General features: G+C 35.2%; 1 protein-coding gene across 2 annotated transcripts in view; it reads right to left on the bottom strand.

Moving 5' to 3' along the window:
* LOC136032240 (multidrug resistance-associated protein 1-like) overlaps positions 1 to 23,593 on the bottom strand; it is an 81,253-nt gene that overhangs the window by 37,617 nt on the left and 20,043 nt on the right. For both annotated transcript variants that reach the window (XM_065712472.1, XM_065712471.1), the window contains exons 3-4: positions 15,927 to 16,103; positions 5,359 to 5,487 (exon numbers count right to left, since the gene is read on the bottom strand). In XM_065712472.1, the coding sequence (XP_065568544.1) occupies positions 5,359 to 5,487; positions 15,927 to 16,103 (306 nt within the window). The remainder of the gene's footprint in view (positions 1 to 5,358; positions 5,488 to 15,926; positions 16,104 to 23,593) is intronic.

The following is a 23,593-nucleotide window of genomic DNA, read 5'->3' as shown; positions in this document are numbered from 1 at the left end:
TTCTTTATCTTAGTTAATTCCTTGGAAATCAGTATTAAAACTAGATCACTCATAAACAGTCTTCTAGCCAAATATGAGTATCATAATGTGTGTCCTATAAACTCAACCCACGCAAAATTCCTTCCGCAAAACTCCACAGCATTCCACAACACTAAAAAAAAAGGAAAAAAAAGAGAAAAAAAACACAAACCCGAGCAAAATTCAAACCGGCAAAACTTAACCCCTTTCTTTTTGTTTGTTTATCCTCATTAAAACAAACCAACTCTCTCGTAAATCATCTTCTAGCCAAATGTTATGATTTGTCCCAAAAAGTCAAAAAATCATCCCTCAAGATTTAACTGGCAAAATTCGATAAACACAAAATTCAACCCAAACAAAATTTAACACAAAATTCAAACTGGGAAAACTTAACCAATGTTACGCAAAATCCTGTTACTGAACAACCCGTCAAGGTGCGATTGGCCATGGAGAAAGCACTAACTTACTTTTGACGGGAACTAAATGTTACTCCGCCTTGTCCGGCATCCATAATTCCACCAGTAATTCCCCCATAAGAAAAGGCCATGTGCAACGGCTTCGGCCTGGTATAGAAAATAGCTATCCTAATGCCAGCCGAAGAGGTGGAAGTCTCCAAGCGTTTCTACTTCCTTTTTTATCATCGACCAATCTTTCTTCTGGCCTCCAGGGCAACAATTCCAATTTTCAAGTGGCTGTGCCTTAATAGCGGACTTCGAGATACATCGGTGATCTTCATGCCTTGGACAATGATGACAATTTTTGCTTGTGAGGTTTGATGATGATTACGACAAAAATGCTGACAACGATACCAGCGACAGTTCAGAAAAGATCGACGATGTTTCAGAATAACAACATGGAAGACAATGATAATACTGAGGATAAATTTAAATGCAACGACCCCTGCATCAACCGTCTTCAAATCACTGTCACTTAAATCGTAAATATCACCGTTATCCATGACATCGTTGACTCTACCGTTAATGTCACTAAAATGAACAATTTGACCGTCGTTCCTGATATTACCATCATCATTTTACACTTCGTACCATTATTATGTTTATATTGTAATCTCGTAAAAGAACACCATTTTATTATATACCAGAATTTTAGCCATGAAACAGCAAAATGAAATAATTTCATAATCGTAGTATACTATACATAAATTTTAACATTTACCAAGAAATAAAAGTTTGAATAAAAATCAATGGTCCTATTTAAAAAAAAAAAAAAAAAACACTGCTCGGACGAACAAATCATGTACCGAGTCCAGTGGTGCCGCAGTGGGTTTGACCTTAGCTTGGTAACACGGAACCCAGATATCGAAAGTGGCTGTACCAACAAACTGCAGGGACCTCAGTAATCAAGAAGCGTCATTAATCCGATTACATTACATTAGGACAAATCATGTGCTGTTGTAGTGGCTAATATGACTAAAATTTTATTAATTATTGACATAAAAAAAAGAATTCATCCATAGTATAATGACACGGCGTTTTTTTTTTTTTTTTTTTTTTTTTTTGGTATCTTCTTAGTTCTGACTTTATAGAAGTTGTACCAGTGATAGGAAATTAAATAAATAGCAACGAAGACCTAGATATAGGGTAGCAATATGCATTTAAAATTCCATTCCACTGTCTTATATAAAAAAAAATACCATTGTTCTACCTATTGTTATGCTTGGAAATTAGGAATTAGTCAATGAAACTGGATAATCACGAAAACCTATCAGGCAAAACCTCAACAAATGCAGGATAATAAAAGATAAAATTCCAGAATCTACGTCGCAACTGAAAGACCTTCTCTGAAGAGTTGGAAGAGAGTGAAAGAAAAGGAAAAATATTCAATTTACATAAGAAGATTATTATCGACGAGTTTCACTAAATAACTCATGCAGCATTTTAGCGACAGGTATCAGTAATAAAAATTTTCAAACTGACAGTTTTTTCAATCCTTTTTAACAAAACCTTGTAATCTACGTGGATATTTTTGGCCTTTTCGGGAAATTCGATTAGCGATAAATATAACTTCCTTCTTTAAAATAAGTTGGGTTAACTTTTAAACGGTATTCAAGGATGTAGATATGTCTCCGCCGTGAAGTAACATCATGAACGTAGCGAACCCCCTCCCCTCCTTTTCCACATTTGTGTTATATATAAAAGCCTTCTTTATACAGGTAAGAAATTCTATTACACAAATTGGTTCGTATATAAATATGACTATTTTGGTTTCAGTAGTGTCGAATACACAAGACGTAACACCAACTCTACATCTATCTTAGACCCTTCTCTTCCCCCTCTCCCTCAAACCACTAGTTTCGTCAAATGCACCTTATTTCGAGTAAACAAGTAAACAGGTATACAGGTAAAAGGAAACAGGGTGATATTTTTTCTCTTTGCTTCAAATTGTTTCGAATTCGTAAAAGTGCTAGTAACAAGTCATCATTACTCATCAAAAATAGTCTCTTAAAAACATGTCCAAACTTGTCTAGTAATATATTAGCAAGTACAAGATAAAAAAAGACAAAGTTCATCCGAGATGGAATTTTTAATCCGAAGATTTTTAAAAGAAGGAAAAAGCAGCGAACATGTTCGCCGTTGATTTTGAATTAAAATCGAATAGTTGTGGGCGTCAATCCATTGGCTAATTGTAGAAACAGCTAAGACAGATAGTCAAATTGAGTGAGAGACAAATCTGGCATTAACCCCCTTTATTAGGATTGTATAAAAATGATCTTAGTTCATTTGTTAATAGATATGTCTATCTATTATCCGTCCATGTGTTATTCCTAGGACAGAAGAATTAAGGTAGATAGTCCTTGAGCTAAGATAGTCATAGAACCTATAGTTTTGCAAGTGTTTGGTTAAATGGCACGGGTAAATGGCGGGAGTAAGTGTCATTGGTCATGGCTGTCTTAACATACGGGCATTGGGTAATTGTCTGGCAGGGGAGTCAAAAAGAGCATTAATCATGCTAATTCGTGTAAATTGAGATCACTCAAGTAACACTGCCTATATCCATTGCGCCGCCTTTTCTTCAAGGTCTTATCGTTCTAGGAAGACGACACTGCTTCTAGTCCATATAAAATGGGCAATGCACAATATCTGAGTCTTTGAGCCAGGTATAGACTTCCTAAAGAAGAGCAATCGAGGATATTTAATCCGATATCTTGCGGGGCTAAGCTGGCTTAAATGGAAGTCGATCACTCTCCAATTTACTTCGACTATTTAAAAAAGCACTAAATATTTACTTTTAAATCAAATAAACCCTCCCTTAACTTTTTACGATGATCTGTTCTATATGATGAGACCGGGGAAAAATAAAAATAAATTACGTGAGCTATTGTTTTTAACCAAGTCAACGCTGTTGTATTGGTTACGACATATTTTAAAAGACAAAAGTTAATGGAACATGTAACTAAACATTACAATTGATTACGAACGATTACGAGTTCCGATACGAACGAAATCCCTGACAAGAAAAACAAAACACAGGCTTGCAAAAAAAAATTAAATATTTCGAATTATTTGCCATCATTGTATTTAACAGTATCGTGTCATGCAAGGTCTCGTATGCCTGGCGGAATCCCAAAAATAGCACAGAAGGGCTATCAGAGTTTGTTTGTCAATTTCGTGTTATGGGTAACCTTTTCTTGGATAATCATTGTTCACTTTCAGGATAATAGTTTTTCATGTCACGATAGATAACCTTACAAAAAGGCTATAAATTTATTCTTCAATTTTTGTGGAATTCTTTCTTCAAACGACGAGCTCAATTACAGAGTGAATATCGAAAACAACAGCCATGTCAAACAAAGATTTTTAAAAATCTTTATTTGAAATAAAAATCTTTATTTTTTTTAAATTTCATAATACGAAAGGAAGAATGCTATTCTCGCGCTACTTTTGAAACTTTCGAAGTAAGAAGGTCATGATTTTAGACGGGCATTATTTTAAACAAAAGAAGATTTACTAAAAGAAACCAAAACGAAGTATTTGCTTTTCAAAAAAAAACAAAAGGAAAAAGTTATTCTCGCATTACTTTAGAAGCTTTCGAAGTAAAAAGCTCATAATTTTAGACGGGCATTATTTAAAACTAAAAAAAATCCTTTGGCTCTGGAAGCTACAAGTTTCGTAAGCTTACATCATTATAGTTGCTTCTCGGTGTTTCTTTCTAGCTTTATTGTAGCTATAATTATAAAATTAATATAGGGGTGGTTCTTTCGTATCTTTGTAGTTAGTATTCATAAACACGATAGCTTTATAGTTTCGAAGTTACTGCAGCACGATTATAGCTTTATGACACAATCCTGTAAACTGAAAAAAAATAAGACATTATCTAGTTTTCTCCGAAAATCGGGCAAAACAAAAATAAAAAGTTCTTGGTTTACGACAAAATCCTCATTTATATGACGTTAGGTATCTGTCATTAATGAAAAATAATGCAAAGCATTATAAATGGGAAGAGGTCGGAGAGGGAATAATTTGTGAATCTTGACAACTTGGGGCTAATCAGGGAAAAACAAGTATTTCCTTATACTTTCACTTAAAAAAAAAAAAAAAAAAAAAAAAAAAAAAAAAAAAAAAAAAAAAAAAAAAAAAAAACAGAAGTTGCTGACAACAACAAAAAAAAGATTCAAAAGGCTGGGATTCCAAAAAAAAAAGACGGCCGGGAATAAAACTATGTTAGAAGACGTAATATAATGCACTGGAAGACCTTTGCTTTCGTTGACCCTAGGAGGAAAAGGGGGCATGGATGTTAAAATTGACAAGAGGGTTACCCAGTTTGACCTCCCCACTCAAAAAAGGATAAAAAAACACTTCTCCAAATCGGAAATAGGTCGCAAAAATTCAGGTTAAAACATTCTTTTTCCTACAAAAAAATCTCCGACTCGCAAGTTTGTTTCAAAAAAGGCAGGTAAAAGTAACAGAGCGACAGAAACACAAAAAAAGGAGCTAGTTAGTGCCCTCTATATTTGTGGCAATTTGTGTTTATTTTAGATTCGACTTCATTTGTCTTTGTAATTTAAGTTTGAAAGGTGGCATTTCTTCCTTTATAGTAATTTCTCTTCTTTTTAGGTTTGACACCTTAATTAAGCAAATTATTGCTCGTTTTAATGTTAAATTTGCACATTACTTTTCATGGAAGGATTTACTTTTTTAATCTAATTTATCCTCGTTTTTTTTTATTTTACTTAGATTTTTGTATTTATTAAAAGCAATAATGTTGGACAATAAGATTTATTAATAGCATTTAATTCTTTTATTTTCGTTGACCTCATAAGAAAAAGGAGGTTAAGATGTAAAAATAAAATAGAATATATCTTCTTTATGCATTTCTTACCAGAGTTGCACATTTTATCAAAGGTGTGTAGATATCAGCAGGGAAAACCGGAAGTCTACCAGCACTCTCACTGTCCACAGCCCAGGCGAAATCAATGATACACAGGGTAATCAGAAGCAAATTGACAACCTGCAAAGAATATTCCACAATATATTGCAACAAATCCTGCAATTAAGTTATAATGGGGATTGTATGCAGAAAAACAAGCTATTTCAAATGAAAGTAGAGAGTAACGTTAAACCTTAAAGCAAACGGAAATGATCATATATATGACAGGACACTCGTCTGCTTTGTGATGCTTAATGATGCTTAATGAGGCAGGCATAACCCGCAGCTCTTAAAAACGCTGAATTATCTCCTCGAAGGAAAATATTTTCTCAAAGAATGCTTAACGGTATAATGGGAAATGAGTGTCCCTCTTTGGACTGTTGTACGAAACTATTACGTGGTGGCCCAGATGCATTTACTCAATTTATTGATATATTAATTGAAACAAAAAAAAATGGTATGGTGATTTTGCTTTTACCCACTACCTAGACGGCCATTTTGCAAGGCAACGCGAACTAACTCGAAAAATCTTGTCTAAACATGTTTTGTGATGTCATTCCTCCTACAAGCCTTTCATTTTCCCAGTCAGTTTTTTTTTTTGGATTGAGACAGTCAAAATCGAAAAATATTTTACACATGTCCATTATGTTTGTATACATTTGGCAGCTAATCATCCTGTGAGAGGTTTCCCATGCTTCAACTGTCACTATGATAAATGTGATCAATGAGGAAATACCTACCCTGGCATGATTGCAAATAAACCCTAAACGTGATTTCAGTTTATTTTCAAGAGACTGGTATCGTCGTGGTTTTAAAGTGTTTTGGGAAGAAGAACCTGATCTATGCTTCAATTCCTGGAATAATAAGAGAGTGTGTTTTTTTACGACATTGCTGTGAACATACAGGCTACTATGATTATAAACCAATAGACTTTTATTTGGCTGTTACAGAAAGTGATTCTTCATATAAGAATTTTGTGTGCAACATTGCTTCAAATAAGCAAATTGAAACATGTAAATTTTATAATATGAATCAAAATAGTATTATTGACTTGATGAAGAGATATAATAAAAATAAAATTATATTATATTGCAGAAAATGTGACCCTGACTTAGCATGCCAAGACGAATACAAGTTGAATCCTGACGAGCTTCCGCCACTCATCGTTTCCGATGATTACCTATACGTGGAAGAAACAATCTAAAGGACACATTGTTTTGTACATACAAGTTTTGTTAATAAAGAAATTTACAAACGTTTTTAAACCAATTCACTCTTAGGGCACTGAAATTTATATTATACAGGCATGAAAGGATATTTTCAATTGGAAAGTCGTTCAATCGAGGATTTTCACCATAAATACTAAGAAATTCACTGTAAGTATATCCGTAACATCGAAAAACAAAATATAATATTGCATGAAAACCACAGCTTTTGGTTGATAAATTTTGTACTCGCTTCCAATTTTGAATGGTAGATTTTCTAGTTTGCTCAAGAAAGTTTTTAATGTGAAGCGCGTAGAATGCATATGGTAGGCCAAGAGGATAAAAATATCCAATATTCTTTGCCGTTTGAAAGACGCATAGCCTATGCCCCTTCTTTACAGTTGATGTTTTTTTAGTGATGGGCTACTGTTAACAATGATAAAGGTATTGTTAACGCTTTGAATATGCTCGAGGAAATCCCAGGGTATGCAATAGGATTTGTATTTAGACATGTAAGGATGTAAATTGCATACATTGATTATTTGATTTGTGTTTATGGTGCCCAATCTAATAGAACACTGCCACCAGAGGTAATTTCCCAATAGGTTTCAAACTGATTTCGCGACATTAATACAAAGCTCTCTTCAAATGCTTCGGCAAAGGTACATTCTAAACGTACTGTTCCCGTTCCTACAATAATCCTATCTTGAGTATCGGACAAATCCAATACAAAGACACCATGAGTTTTTGCAAACATTTCTCCGGTTATACCATTTTCAAATAATTGAGAATCTTGATCTAGGGATTGTATTGTCAATTCATATAAGGTCCTGTAGGATTTATCAAATGATAAATTGTAGAGTTCAATTTACTTTACATACAAGGCATGAAAGTCCAAACATTTCAAATTTATGCTGAGAATTTGTCCATGATCCAACAGAACTGGCACTTCTTACAGAAGCCAAAGCAAGTTTTGAAGCAATTTCTCCAATGATAATAGAATAGAACATGATTTATTGGCTAAAATAGCACGCAAGCGAGCATAAGCACGTCAGAACAATTACAATTTTAAAGCAAATGTTAAGGGATAGACATAGTTACAAAGTTAAATCAATTATTAAAATGCGAAACAAAATAGGGAACAGAAGAGTTTTTGTACCTCATGGTCAACATTTGGCGACACAAGTCAAGTTGGGTATTTGGAGCTCTACGAGCATTAAGTCTTGTATTAGGAAGGATTGGGGGATTTCCTTTGAAGGGGGGAAGAAGACGTCGATGATAATCAGAACTAAGGCACTTGTGCCCAAAGTTCATGGTAAGGATGTGACGTCGAGATTCCATTGTAGTAAGTTCAAGTCTAGCCAAATTTTCATCGTAAGTAGTATAGGACGTCCCCAGTATAATTTTTATTGCTCTTTTTTGGATGTTTTCAATTTTAGAACATTGGGCATCAGTATAGGTACATGTACCCCTTAGCAATATGTCGTTGATTCGTGATTGTACGAGGAAGAACAATTTGCTATTATTTCCACTAGCTCTTAATTTTTCGATTGTCAAAACAACAGAACTTGTAACTAGTTATTTTCGTACATGAAGTATCGCAGAGGTGAGAGAGACTGTTACATCGGGTGCAGTGCCAACTAATTTTCGTAAAATAAAATTGGACGGAGCAAGTTGTAGCTTTATATCAATCTTAACATTGGGAGGCAACCTTTGAGGTATATTAAATATCTCATGATTTATTTTCCCAACCAAGTGTAATTCTTTAGTTGTCGCATCTCTAAGTATATTGCTAGTGTCAGTGTCCGTTTCCTATTCATATCCAATAGCCATACCTCTCAAAAGCTTATAGGACATTTTTCGTTTGATAGCATGTTGGCTTTTTTTAGACTACAATTTTTGTTTCGAGGAACAAAACTTCAGAAGTAGGTACTCTGATACGGTGCAACATATTTTGCTCCTTAAATGGCAATAGAACTTGAAATTTTCGAACGAGGGAGCTCTTTTCCGGTATTCTATGATCACTCATTTGACGAGGAAAATCATCCCAGGAAAAAAAAACAAATAAACAAGAATCAGTGACCTTTTTAACAGAAAATAAACGAAATTTGAAATCGGTACATTTAGAAGAAAAGTTTTCATGATCTGACCTTGAAATTATAAATTTTTTGAAGTAACAATGGCAAACTAAAGACAAATCTAAAATAGACGATTTATACCAAGTCAAATTATGAAGTATAGAAGAAATCGGAAATCAAAGATTAGACGGAGGGCAAGGGGTCAAAACCCCCCACAATGTATATATGCCCGAACCTACCCGTCAGTTTTGTGAGTTTGTGTCAAACTCATTTTCTTCTTTTATGACAAGCATTTAGCTTATCCTCGAAATTTGTCTTGAACTTAGTAATCTTCAGCTTGAAACTTCTACCTTTTTCCTTAATTTCCTCCTAAATTAATTTACCTTAATTACGATTCACGCAGTAATGTGGAAAAAATTTGTAAAATATCAAGTTGTTTGTCCCTTATCTGCCGTTTAACTGTTTTGATATTTTACTTTTCTCCTAATTTGCGCTTAACTTTTAACTCTTGAGTTCATTCCATTTGTGGTTTGAACTTTTTTTGCCACTTAATGAAATGAATGCAGTGGCAGCAATTGCGGGGGGTATCAGAGGGAAAAAGTGCCCCCTCCTCCTACATTCTCAAGAATACCTTTATGAGTTTATTTTCATTGGAAAATGTTTTTTTTTAGTTTTTTTTACAAAAATGCCTGTCGCCCCTAGATTTCGAAATTATATTTTGTCTCCCTCCCCCTGAATTTTCATTACTTAACATCACAGGATGAATGGAGCGGGTAAAAAGCCCTCTGATATTCAACTTTTCTAACAAAATTGTCAAGAAGATAAATATTCAATACATATTTTAACCGACATTTTGAAGGTATATTGTACACTTCCAAATAACAGTAGACGGCAATAAATCAAAGAGAGTGCAAAACTGTTAAGACATTAAAGGGGAATTAAAAAAAATGTCAGTGCCACTAACAGCGCAGTGCTGTTAGGTAAAGCTAAATAGATGCAAAACAAGGTTTATATTTATTTATTACAACCTCAGCCTGAAGTTGTCTAAATGTAGGGACATTCTTTGGTTTGTAAATACATTAAAATACAGTAGTTAGGACTATGCTAGTGCCCAAAACATAAGCTAGTTTAAAAGTGTACACAAATGCTCCTAATTTACCCTTTTTGCATAACTGATCGTTTTAGCTTTGGCCCAATGTAAAGCGAAGGTAAATAAAGATAAAAAGTTGTTTTCAGAAATGCAACCGACATCAATTTTCTATATTGTTTGTTTGCAGCTCTCGTATTGTTTTACACAGAGATAACGTCAATAAAAAGAGAAAGGCTAAAGAGCCAAAGCAAATCTAAACCAGTTAAGACCCCCCCCTAAAAATTAGAGAAACTGAAGTCACCAGCAGCGCTAATGAGTACCTAAACACACAAAAACGTAAACTCAAACCCGAGTTCCATATTCTATTGTCAGACACTCTTAGGTTAATATTATTTAACCTAACCTCTCATATTATTTCTCATAATAAATGCTATACAGAGATAACGTCAACAAAAAGACAAAAACTCCCCAGGTTAGAGGAACAAAGCAATTCCAAACAAGTTAAGACCCCTCATAAAAAATTAGAGAAATTGAAGTCACCAGCAGCGCTAATGAGTACCTAAACACAAAAAACGTAAACTCAAACCCCGAGTCCCATCTTCTATTGTCAGACATTCTTAGGTTAATATTAAATTTTAAAAAAAACTAGTTTTTTCAACTGAAAGTAAGGAGCCACATTAAAACTTAAAACGAACAGAAATTACTCCGTGTGTGAGATCGATTGTCCCCTCCGCAATCCCTCGCTCTTTACGTTAAAGTTTTTAATTGTTTTAAAACGTAGAATTGTGGCAAAGAGTCAAACTTTAGCGTAAAGAGCGAGGGATTGCGAGGGGACAGCCCATCTCACACAAGGAGTAATTTCTGTTCATTTTAAGTTTTAATGTCGCTCCTTACTTTCAGTTAAAAAAACTAGTTTTTTTTTTAATGCATGTTCGATTTTGGCTCTCCGCATATTAATTTGCATATTAATTCTGTTTTTGGGTAAATGGCTTTCTTTTAGTTTTGATCAGACGATATTGAGAAATAAGGGGTGGGGAAGGAGGCCTAGTTGCCCTCCAATTTTTCGGTTGCTTAAAAAGGCAACTAGAACTATAAATTTTTAACGAACGCTTTTATTAGTAAAAAATATACGTAACTTAAAAATTAACTTACGTAACAAACTAATTTTCCCTTATGTTTTTATTATGTATATTAGAGGGTTTGTTCCCTCGTTAATACCTCGCTCTTTACACTAAATTTTAAGTTTTGTCCCAATTCTATACGAATAACCCTGAATCAGAAAGGCCGTAGAATAAATAGTTAAAATTACTAAAAATACTTTAGCATAAAGAACGAGGTATTTATCTCCTCCTGAATACCTCGCTCTTTATGCTAAAGCATTTTTAGAACCCCTCATATGCGTAATAATCTCTGTTCGTTTTAAGTTTTAATGCTACTCCTTAGTTTCAATTAAAAAAAAAGCTTTTTCATGTTTATTCTTTCATTGTTTCTTTTACAGTAATGCTAGAAAATTCCGCGCCCTTTTCATTGAATTTCTCTTCCCCCATGATAAACTCCTCCAAAAAAATATCTTCCCACATAGTTCCCTCCCCTTAACCCCACTCCCAAACCAACAAAATCCCCCTGAAAACGTCTGTACAGTTCCCAATAACCATTACTGTATGTAAACACTGGTAAAACTTTGTAACTTGCAGCCCCTCCCCCAGGGACTGTGGGGGAGTAAGTCACCCCCAAACATAGTTATTATGGTTTTCGACTATGCGGAACAAAATGGCTATCTCAAAATTTTGATCCGTTGACTTTTGGAAAAAAAGAGCGTGGGAGGGGGCCTAGGTGCCCTCCAATATTTTTGGTCACTTAAAAAGGGCACTAGAACTTTTAATTTCCGTTAGAATGAGCCCTCTTGCGACATTCTAGGACCACTTGGTCGATACGATGACCCCTGGGAAAAAGAAAAAAACAAACAAACAAATAAACACGCACCCGTGATTTTGTCTTCTGGCAAAAAATACGAAATTCCACATTTTTGTAGATAGGAGCTTGAAATTTTCGCTATAAGGTTCTCTGATACGTTGAATACGATGGTGTGGTTTTCGTTAAGATTCTATGACTTTTAGGGGTTGTTTCCCCCTGTTTTCCAAAATAAGGCAAATTTTCCCAGGCTCGTAGCTTTTGATGACAAAGACTAAATTTGATTAAACTTATATATTTAAAATCAGCATAAAAATCCGATTCTTTTGATGTATTTTTTAGCATCAAAATTCTGTTTTTCAGAGTTTCGTTTACTATTGAGCCGGGTCGCTCCTTACTACAGTTCGTTACCACGAACTGTTTGATTATTTAACCTAACCTCTCACATTGATTTTCATAATAAATACTACATAGAGATAACGTCAATAAAAAGAGAAAAATTCCCCAGGATAAAGGAACAAAGCAATTCCCCCTAAAAAATTAGAGAAATTGAAGTCACCAGCAGCGCTAATGATCACCCAAACCCAAGAAACGTAAACTCAAACCCCAAGTCCCATCTTCTGTTGTCAGACATTCTTAGGTTAATAGATTGTCTGATATAACAACAAATTCGCCGTGCTTATAAAAATTAAAACTTTGACCTAGTCGATACTTTAAAGGGTTACTGAAGACATTGCTGCTTTTTCTATAAAGCAAAGGTATAAATATTTAAAATTGTATTCCAAAATAGTTCAAGTTTATTTCAGAGATTCCTTTGGAATTCTCGTTATTATGTTGCCTGTGGGGTAACGGGCGACTCATTACGATATTCCACGGTATCCTGTACTGTTTCTATATATGTGTACTTCCATAAACTAGAATTACTTAAAGAATAAAAATATATAAAAATGAATTGTTCAAGAATATAAACATATTAAGAACTTGGAGTAACAAGTTCTAAACCGAAAAGTATAATTTAAGCTTTTGATTACTTGTTTATATTATATTTTATCACTTGAAACAGTTTGTAGTTTGAAATAATGCGCATAATTTCTGTTATCACATAATACCGGTGAATGAGGTAACTTTAAAATGGAATTCCTTTATTGGATGAACTAAGTAAGCATATTAGGATAGTTTCAGCCCATACGGATTTGAAGTGTTTCAGTCCGGTGGTAGGGTGTTACACTTACCAAAATCTTAAACTACCACGGACAGGAACACAAAGGTTTCTTTATTGGAAAGAATATGGATTTTCTAAGGAACAATTATAATTGTTGGGCAAATATTGACCCCCCCCTTATTTGTAGAATAGAAATTTAGCCTGAGTAGCATTTCTGTATAGAAGTAAGCCTAACTAATATTTAATTTAATTTAATATTAAATTTTTAAAAACTGATATTAAAACTAATATTAAATTACTGACGGATATAAAATTTTCGCCCAAAAGCAAAATAACTTTCGTAATTCTGGTTTACTAAAAGCTTAAAACCATACATCTAAAATTCAGCATTGAATAGCATCTAACACTCTCTCTTATTACCATTAATCCATATACTTTATTAGGGTTAGAGCATAATATTACGCTTTCATAATTACAATTGCTACCCAATAGCAAGTGCCAGATAAACAGAATATTTTTGTTCCCTTCCCCAAACACATAGTTCAAAGTCCCCCTCCACCCCCAACCTAAAAAAAAATCGACTCAACACCCAGCCATAAGACGAAACATAGTAGACTCACCAAAAATTCGTCAGGATTTTAACTGAACCTGCACATCGTAATCAAACAGTTCGTGGTAACGAACTGTAGTAAGGAGCGACCCGGCTCAATAGTAAACGAAACCCTAAAAAACGGAATTTCGATGCTAAAAGATATATCAAAAGAATTGGATTTTTATGCTGATTTCAAATATATAAGTTTCATCAAATTTAGTCTTTGTCATCAAAAGTTACGAGCCTGAGAAAATTTGCCTTATTTTGGAAAATAGGGGGTAACACCCCCTAAAAGTCATAGGATCTTAACGAAAATTACACCATCGCATTCAGCGTATCAGAGAACCCTATAGCAAAAATTTCAAGGTCCAATCTACAAAAATGTGGAATTTCGTATTTTTTGCCAGAAGACAAATCACGGGTGCGTGTTTATTTGTTTTTTTGTTTTGTTTTTTTTTTTTTTTTCCCCAGGGGTCATCGTATCGACCAAGTGGTCCTAGAGTGTTGCAAGAGGGCTCATTCTAACGGAAATGAAAAGTTCTAGTGCCCTTTTTAAGTGACCAAAAAAATTGGAGGGCACCTAGGCCCCCTCCCACGCTCATTGTTTTCCCAGAGTCAACGGATCAAAATTTTGAGATAGCCATTTTGTTCCGCATAGTCGAAAACCATAATAACTATGTCTTTGGGGATGACTTACCCCCCACAGTCCCTGGGGGAGGGGCTGCAAGTTACAAACTTTGACCAATGTTTACATACAGTAATGGTTACTGGGAAGTGTACCGACGTTATCAGGGGGATTTTTTTGGTTTGGGTGTGGGGTTCAGGGGAGGGGGATATATGGGAGGATCTTTCCTTGGAGGAATATTTCATGGGGGAAGAGAAATTCAATGAAAAGGGCGCAGGACTTTCTAGCATTACTATAAAAAAAAACAATGAAAATATAAACATGAAAAAGTTTTTTCAATTGAAAGTAAGGAGAAGCATTAAAACTTAAAAAGGAACATAGATTATTACGCATATGAGGGGTTCTAAAAATACTTTAGCATAAAGAGCGAGGTATTTAGGAGGAGATAAACACTTCACTCTTTATGCTAAATTTTTTTTAAATAATTTCAACTATTTATTCTACGGTCTTTCTGATTCAGGGGTCATTCTTAAAGAATTGGGATAAAACAAGATTTAGTGTGAAGAGCGAGGTATTAACGAGGGGACCAACCCCCTCATATATATAATCAAAAATATAAGAATATAAAAGTTTGTTACGTAAGTTAATTCTTAAGTTATGTATTTTTTTTTACTAATAAAAACGTTCGTTAAAATATAAAAGATCTAGTTGCCTTTTAAAGTAACCGAAAAATTGGAGGGCAACTAACACCTCCTTCCCCACCCCTTATTTCTCAAAATCGTGTGATCAAAACTAAGAGAAAGCCATTTAGCCAAAAAAATAATTAATATGCAAATTTCATTTTAATAATTTATGTACGGAGAGCCAAAATCAGACATGTATTAATTCAAAAACTTTCAGAAATTAAATAAAAAAAAACAAGTTTTTTTAAATGAAAGTAAGGAGCGACATTAAAACTTAAAACGAACAGAAATTACTCCGTATATGAAAGGGGCTTTTCCTCCTCGACACCCCGCTCCTTGCGCTAAAGTTTGATTCTTTCTCGTAGCTCTACTTTTTACAACAATAAAAAACTTTAGCGTAAGGAGCGGGGTGTCGAGGACGAAAAGCCCCTTTCATATACGGAGTAATTTCTGTTCGTTTTAAGTTTTAATGTCGCTCCTTACTTTCATTTAAAAAAACTTGTTTTTTTTTTATTTAATACGAGAAACGGTCATATGGCTTCAGGCTTCAGATACTATTGTTTAATCTATAAAATTGTCTTCAGAGCTGAGGTTTATTGAGGAACTTATTGAGGTAACCAACATAGACATTTACTAGGCAGACTAGAATTAATAAGCGATTACTGCTTGATAAAACCCAAAACTCCTTCAGTGAGTCTTCTAGGCTGAGGTTGCGAAAGTAGAGGAAACCATTCTAGCTCCGTGTGTCAGGTTTTAGATTTAGTGCAAAAATAACTAAAGCATATACAGTCTCAAGCCTGGCTTAAGTGTTGAAGTGAAGAACACAATTTTTAAGGGTGGAAACTTGCCTCCAATTTTACTAAATATTAAGGTTCAATTTTCTTTACTATAAATACCACGACATTACCACATGTTTTATTTTTCCGTTGGCGAGGAGGAGAGGAGCTCGTACATCAACGGGAAAAATTAGTAAAAGAACACTACAGAAAACCTTTCTGGCATCAAGTATCTGGCTTCAAGTTTACTGCAAAATAGCTAAAGAGTATATACTCTCAGGCTTAAGTTTTGAGGAGCGCATACACCCCTACTACTCGAACCTGATTTTTTTTTTCATTTTAGGATTGGGGCCCGGAATTACATATTCATAAGCATACTTGAATTAAAAACCACTTACCGTTTTGATGATGTTAAGAGCTGTCCAAGGTATAAGTCTTGTCTTACTTGAATATATATAATATAGCTCTAATAGACTAAAAAGCCAGAGCCAAATACAAGGTACCCAAACTAGAACTGTTTTTTGGAAACAGTCAGTAAAATCGGGATTATCCGTATTCCAAGTTATATTCGCATCCTGAAAGAAGAAGAGTAAACAGAGTGAAATATAAATTTTACTAAAAAGTTTAAGACAATTTTTTCAGAAATAATCTTTGTTCGAATTGAGCTTCATCAATACCCGCATGCAGTGGCCTGGGAGACAAGTCCTGTCTAAAGATTGTCGGAGGACTTCTCCTCCAAGGGTATTTTTTTTATCACCTTAAGATGGAAGAAAATGGAGATTTTAGTGCCCAGTGAGTGCTTTTTGAAGCTTAGTACACACCCACATCCTTCGAGTATTTAAATTCCCTCCTTATAATTTGGGACTGATTACATATGTGACCGAATCTTCAGCGATCAGGAACTTTTAAGAATAGATTTAAAAGGGGAAAAAATTATCAAAATTACCGCCATACTACTGAGACGAAACTGATCGTTGTAAATATGATAATGTCATAAAGAATTATTTCCTGGTTAGTACTGAAACTCTACAATAGAAAAAGAAAACTATTCTAAGAAAAAGCACTAGTTCTGAATAAAGTACAGATTACACCAGCATTTAGAGGGATTTGATGGGGCGGCAAAACTAAATTTAAGTGCAGGAATATCTGTTCATCTTACGTCCAGGGGCGTAATTTGCTACAGGGCAGGAGAAGGCAACTGCCCCCTCCATACCAAGTTTGCCCCAGACACAGACCTCAGTTTCCCCCCTAGACCTTAGTTTCCCCCCTAGACCTCAGTTCCCCTAGACCTCAATTTGCCCCCCAGCTGAAATTTAGTTTCTGCAAAAAAAGTTTGTCAAAACTAAGTTCAGCCTGCATAATCCAAGTATCCAGAGAGATAAGTTCGTTTTATTTAGTATATCTTTGCCTTTGTGGTAATATATGGATCATTTTTCAGTTTTCACTGTCATTTTCACTTGATTTGGGAAAATTATTCCCTACTTCACACAGCCCCCCCCCCCCAGGATTTTGACAAAATTATGTCACTGCTTATTTTTATATTTTTGTCAATTTCTGTTCATCCTCAGTTTTCACACAGCTCTTTACATTTACTTTTCACACGAATTAATGTTAGATTTTCATCCAAATTACCGTTTAAGGACCCAATATATCTCGCAGAAATCAGGTCAAATCGGAGATGTTGGTTGGTACATTTGCAAGGCTCAGAGCAAGGTTCTGGAGCTCACCCCGCCTTCGCCTAACCCCCCCCCCTAACTTTACACACATATATTTGTATATATACGAGCATATAAACACGTCAAGTAGATACATGAAATATGTTTTAATTCCATCAACGATGGTAATTAGGGGATTTAAAGACACTACCTACAAATTTTACGATTAAATTACATTTTCAGCCCAATACGTGCAACGGCCCTCTGGACAGGGTTCCTAAATCAGGCGAATAGCCTATTTCAGACCAAAAACGTCATAGATAAATTTTAGCAGGACGACGGCCATGTCATACATTGTTGAAACCAGATGGAACTGAGATTTTGGAAACAATGTTGAGGCATGAGTCCCTCCCCCCTAACTTCGTAAGTATAGACATGGTGGACCTACAGCCAAAGGTGAAGCCACCCCCCTGCCACTTCACTAAATATGGAAATTCCAAACTCTTTTTTGGATTGAGACCACTTCAATGTTAACGGATTAATGTCTTAAGCAGAAAGGCGACTGATTTCCGCCCAAGATTCAGCCTTTGTCTGTTTTTTTTTGGGGGGGGGGAGACGCACTCATCTGTGGTAATATCTACCAGATTTAGGTTTTATTTGTACGTTCGGAGTGATCTCTGTTCATTCATAATTGACGTTTTATGTAACCAACTTATATTCATCTTGAGTTCTAAAGTAACTCTTTAATTTCTCTGGAAAATTTTTTTTAATTCAATAAAAGTGAACTCCACTTTAAATATTGGAATGGTAAAAAAGCAGCCGCTAAAGTGGGAATTTGCTGTTCCTTTTTTCGAAGAAAACTTACTATACTTCACAAAAAATCACCAAGATATGCACCCGTTTTCATTTAGATGATGTTGTTCAAGCCCAGTAAGATGATATAGCATTTATCGTTTCCTTTTTCTCTGGGGCGTTTTTATAAAAGCCGTACATGTGCAAGTGACAAGTTACAATCAGTCATCAAAAATGGATAATCCTCAAACCTGTAAGTCACGTAGGCTATCAGCAAAGAGGAGAGAGTAAAAAGGTGGTAAATTCTACGAAAAAAAATGTCAAAATAGGAAATTTTGACCCAAGACCAAAAAGCCAACCAGAAATTGAGAGAAATGGAACATAATTTAATTTAAATGGGGCAAAGCGATGTGTAGAGCCCAAACAATATTCCCTCTATTGATTAAATGAATGAACACATTTCCCCTTTTTATGTCAACATCTAATTTCTTCGACACCCTTAATTCTGCAATGAAGAATTATATAGTAAATGATAAGTATTTTGACCATAGTTCCCCGATATTACTTTATGTTATAGCTTTATCAATTCAGTCTTTTGTGTCTACAAGCACCGAGTTTTTTCGAAAAAAAAAGGTTTCGTGTAGCTCTTTAACAATCATAATAGTAAACCTCATTTATAGTTATTTACACAGCCCTATCAGGGAGGTCTATTGGGGACTCGTCTAATGTGGGCCTCCACCAAATATCATGCTTTGACAATCACAAAGCACTTTCCATGAGGCAGGGGTTGGGATGAGGACGGGCACCCCTGGCCTGCGCCACAATACGCGCATGGTCCATTTAAGTGATAGCATTTAAGAATAGCTTTAAGTCAAATTTTTCGTCTCGTTATTTCAAACTTAACGCCAATCTTTCGAAACAAACCCGGCAAAAAGACGGTCAAGGTTATATCAACTATCAGCGCCAATCTTTCAAAAACAAATACGGGGAAAAGGTGCTCCGCACTGTCTCTTAACCCCTCTGCCTTTTTTTCAGAACTGTTATTATTACGTCCAAGACAAAAACTAAAAATAGTAGCACGAAAGTGCTACTATTTGGTCATCAAATGTAGCACGTGTTACAGCGTAACTCATGAAAAAAGTGATAAAACTGCACTTTCGTACTACAGGTTAAAACGCTGGGCAGCGCACCTCCAATATCGAATAATTTCTGTTCATTTGGGGTTTAATGTTACTCTTTACTTTAACAACACCAGCGTAGACCAGAAATACTCTAGAAATCAAGAGGCATTAAATATCAGTTTCTATTCACAGACACCCCCCACCATCCCTTCTTTAGAACTAATTCTGTATTTATCTGAAGGCTAAATGAGGGGAGGAAACGTATGTCCGACTTATAAAAACGTCGTGAAAATGCAGCTAAAAATACATTTTTTGTGCGTTTTTTGTACCTCTCCCCCCCCCAAAAAAAAATTAATAGATACGGCGTCAAAATTACACATTACTTTCTATCTCCAACCTCCCCTTGTATCACCCTTAGAACTAATTCTGTATTTACCAGAAGGCTCAATGAGAGTTCCAATGATTTGGCATTAAAATAGAGCCTTTGAGATATCTCCATCCCTCCTTAACTACAAAAACAATCAGACAACACCATTGTAGAGGTTTAGAGCTCTTATACACAAATGTTTGGAACTGTATATTTTTTTGCCAAACAATGAACATGGATAAAAACAACAGCAAGTAAGACAACAGGGGATTTACATAAGAGATTGAAATTTGTGTATACTACTACTACTACTAATAACTCACTGCAGCACCAAGCCGCCTGAGGCCAACACAGCTACGCACGCTCCTCCTCCAACCTAATCTATTTAAAGCCTCCCTCTTTACACCCTCCCAGGAAGTTCCCATTTCCTTTAAATCCTTATTTATGACATCCTCCCAACCCAGACAAGGACGACCTGCTTTCCGTGTAGCCCCAGACGGTTGGCCAAAAAGGACAATCTTCGGTAATCTGTCATCCTTCATCCGTAGAACGTGGCCTAGCCATCTCAACCTTTCTTTCATTATAGCCCCAGAAAGCGGGATTGAACCACACTTTTCGTACAACCTACTGTTTGAAATACGGTCAGTCAGCCGGGTACCCAGAACAATCCGTAGGCAATTTCTCTGGAAAACATCTAGTAAATTTTCATCTGCTTTTCGGAGTGTCCATGCTTCAGAGCCATATTTGACCACTGTCATCACTGTAGCTTCCAATATTCTAATCTTGGTTTGTAGGCTTATCTTTCTATTCTTCCAAACTTTTTTTAACTGTGAAAAAACACCCTGAGCTTTAGCTATTCTACTTTTAACATCTTCACTGCTCCCACCATCTTTACTAATAATACTACCAAGGTAACTGAAGCTCCCAACCTGATCAATCTTTTCGTTACCTAAGGTCACCTGTTCATCTTCACTTATTCCTAACCTTAGTGACTTAGTCTTCTTAACATTAATTTTCAAGCCTATTTTAGCACCCTGAACTCGTAAAACCTCTAAAAATTCATTCATTTTGCTCACACTTTCATCTAATATGCTTAAATCATCAGCATAATCTAAGTCCAGGAGCGTTCTTCCTCCCCATTTGATTCCATGGTCTCCAATTGCCTTTCCTGTGCTCCTTAAGACTAAGTCCATCAAAATGATCCATATAAAGGGGGATAGAACACAACCCTGCTTAACTCCTGATTTAATACAAAACCAGTTGCTAACCTAATTTCCTACCTTAACCGCAGCAGTATTATTCTCGTACATAGCGCAAATCACTTTAATGTATTTTTCTGGTATACCATATAACGATAAGACCTTTGTTAACGCTGTTCTATCAACAGAATCGAAAGCTTGCTCATAATCGATAAAACTAAGGACCAAAGGTGTTTGACAACGAAGGGACTTCTCAATTATTAACCTAAGAGTGAAAACATGGTCGACTACCTTTTCTAAAACCGCATTGTTCTTCCCTTAAAACGTTGTCTACAGCATGTCTCAGTCTAAAAAGTATCATATTACTCAGTAATTTGCTACCTACAGAGACCAGACTAATGCCTCGATAATTCCGACATTCACTCTTGTCACCTTTCTTATACAGTGGTTTAATTAAGGTTTTCCTAAAATCATTGGGTACTTCCCCTTTTTCAAAAATCATGTTCATAATCTTCAGTAGCTTATTCCTAACCTCAGAGCCACCATATTTAAGGAACTCATTAATCATACTATCAGCACCTGGGGCCTTATTATTTTTTAATCCTTCTAGTACTGTCGCTAATTCTTCCTCACTAAACAAATCTTCCTTCACATCCAAGGTATCACAAACTTTTTCATTTTCATCTATATCTTTTCCTGCAACTGTATCTCGGTTTAGCACATTCTCAAAATGTTCCACCCATCTTTCTTTAACTTTTTCCTTATCACTAATTGTGACCCCATTTCTATCTTTAACTGGGACTAGTCCGGATCGGCTACTCCCTTTCAATTTATTAACATGCCAGTATAATATTTTACTATTATGCCGTCTAGCCGCATCTTCCAGATCCTCAGCAATTTTATCCATCGCCTCCATTTCACATCTCCTTAGTTCATATTTTAATGCTTTCTCCACTTTCTTTACATTCCTTTTGTTTTCATACGACCTATCGCTCAGATAATTCTTATACAAACCCCTTCTACTCTCTATTAAACCTAAAGCTTTTTCACTAATATTCCTAGTTGCTGTCTTAGCACTCTTCCCTAGGACACCATCAGCAACTTCACAAATTGTTTTTCTGAAATTATTCCATCCATCTTCCACATTGTCAAATTTTAAACCCTCAAGTTTAGTACTCAACTGTTCCTGGAATTTTTTTCTCAAATTTTCATCCTGAAGTCTACCAACATCATAACTTCCCGGGAGGGAGTTACTCTTCCGAAATTTCAGCTTTAAATTAACCTTAGACACTACTAGATGGTGATTTTTACTTTTAACATCAATAACGGCACTCCTATACACCCTAGTATCTTGTATTGATCCTGCTAGTCTTCTGTTTACAATAACATAATCTGTATAATTTGTATCATAATCATAATTTGTATCATAATCATAATTTGTGTATATCTTTTTGCTATACCTGAAAAAAAAATATTTTGGCTCTATATCCAAAAGCTGTCAACAACAAAATACGTATATAAATTAATTAAATACAAGTTCCGATAGAGACAGGGGTATTGTTCGTCAGGGGTGGTTCTAGGGGGTAGATAACTGCTCCTGTTTCATAGAATTTTTCAGCCAACCAGAAAGCGCAATGAAAAAATCTAATTGGCTCAAATTAGCACTTGCTAAATCTCAGTATTAGCAAAGGCTCATTGTGAATGGCTCTAACCCACAGCCATTTTCTTGGAGAAGGAGGGGTTCAAGGGTAGACAAAAATCATTTTGACAAGAACTTAAAATATATATTCTGAGCATTACCAATTATGCAGTGGACTTTAATTTGTGGCTTTCCAGGGTTATTGACTTCTTGGAATCTTTTGCTTTCATCCAAGATAAATTTGGATGGAAAAACTCGTTCATACCAGGCTTCACACATACTGACTGTAATGACCACAAATCTTTACCTCTTGCAATGTTTTATGGGTAATTTTTCATTTAATTATAATTTGACGACACAAAAGATATGGCATATTGTACAATTGATTTCTAGTAAGAAAAAGTCGAAAATTCGAGATCCAAATTATGAGGTCATAACCTTCTTCAATAACTTCATTTTTCATATGAAATGGACGCTAAAATGTCACGTATAAAGGTGTTTCCATGGGTTCAAGTAACTTGGTAAGTTTATATTTTTGCTTTAAGCTATTCAGGGAGGGGGGCTATTCAAAAATGAAGGCTTTTATCTTTGACCCATGCTAGTTTTCCAAAATCCATTAGAAAAACAGAGTTCGCTGTTATATTTCAAAAATACTTCCTCAATTAATTTTTTCTATTGTTATAAAAAAAAACCATTGCTAAACATGCTTCATTGTCGTATACTTAGAACGGTGAAATTGTTTCAGAAAAGATCAATTGTTTTTACCATAGAGATATCAAACTTATAAAAGTGTCAGATAGACCAGGACTTTTGGGACCCAGTTACGTCTTTTCTAACAAGGAAACATTTTGTCCATCAACATTATTTTAGCTTCACTAATTCCCAGCTTTTAACGCTAATTTTAAATACCCATTCATGGATAAAATACTACATGAAAGGCTTATTGCTATCTCAGAAAGCAGTTGATTTGGGCAAATGAAAATTTCAAGAATGAATCCAGAGTCTAAAATATCCCTTGAGGAGATGTTATAAAGCTACAACAATTACGGATTTCCGTCTCCTCTCCATTGGCATCTAGTTTGGGAAAATGTTATTCTATCCCTATTATTTCATAGAAAACAATTCAATAATGGTTCAGCAGGATTTAAAGCCATATAAGGGCTTTTACCCAAATTTTAGAAACAGATTTATAAACCTTCAAACCCGTATAAGTAAGGATTGAGGTATGAGTGTCAAAACACTTTCACTGGGCTCATTTAAGTATTGGATCCACTTCTCAATGTTGTACTTTT

The sequence above is a fragment of the Artemia franciscana genome, chromosome 10 (genome assembly GCF_032884065.1).
Source record: "Artemia franciscana chromosome 10, ASM3288406v1, whole genome shotgun sequence".
Classification (NCBI taxonomy): Eukaryota; Metazoa; Arthropoda; class Branchiopoda; order Anostraca; family Artemiidae; genus Artemia; species Artemia franciscana.
Note: the sequence above shows the minus strand (reverse complement) of the source record. Positions and strands in the feature narration are given on the sequence as shown.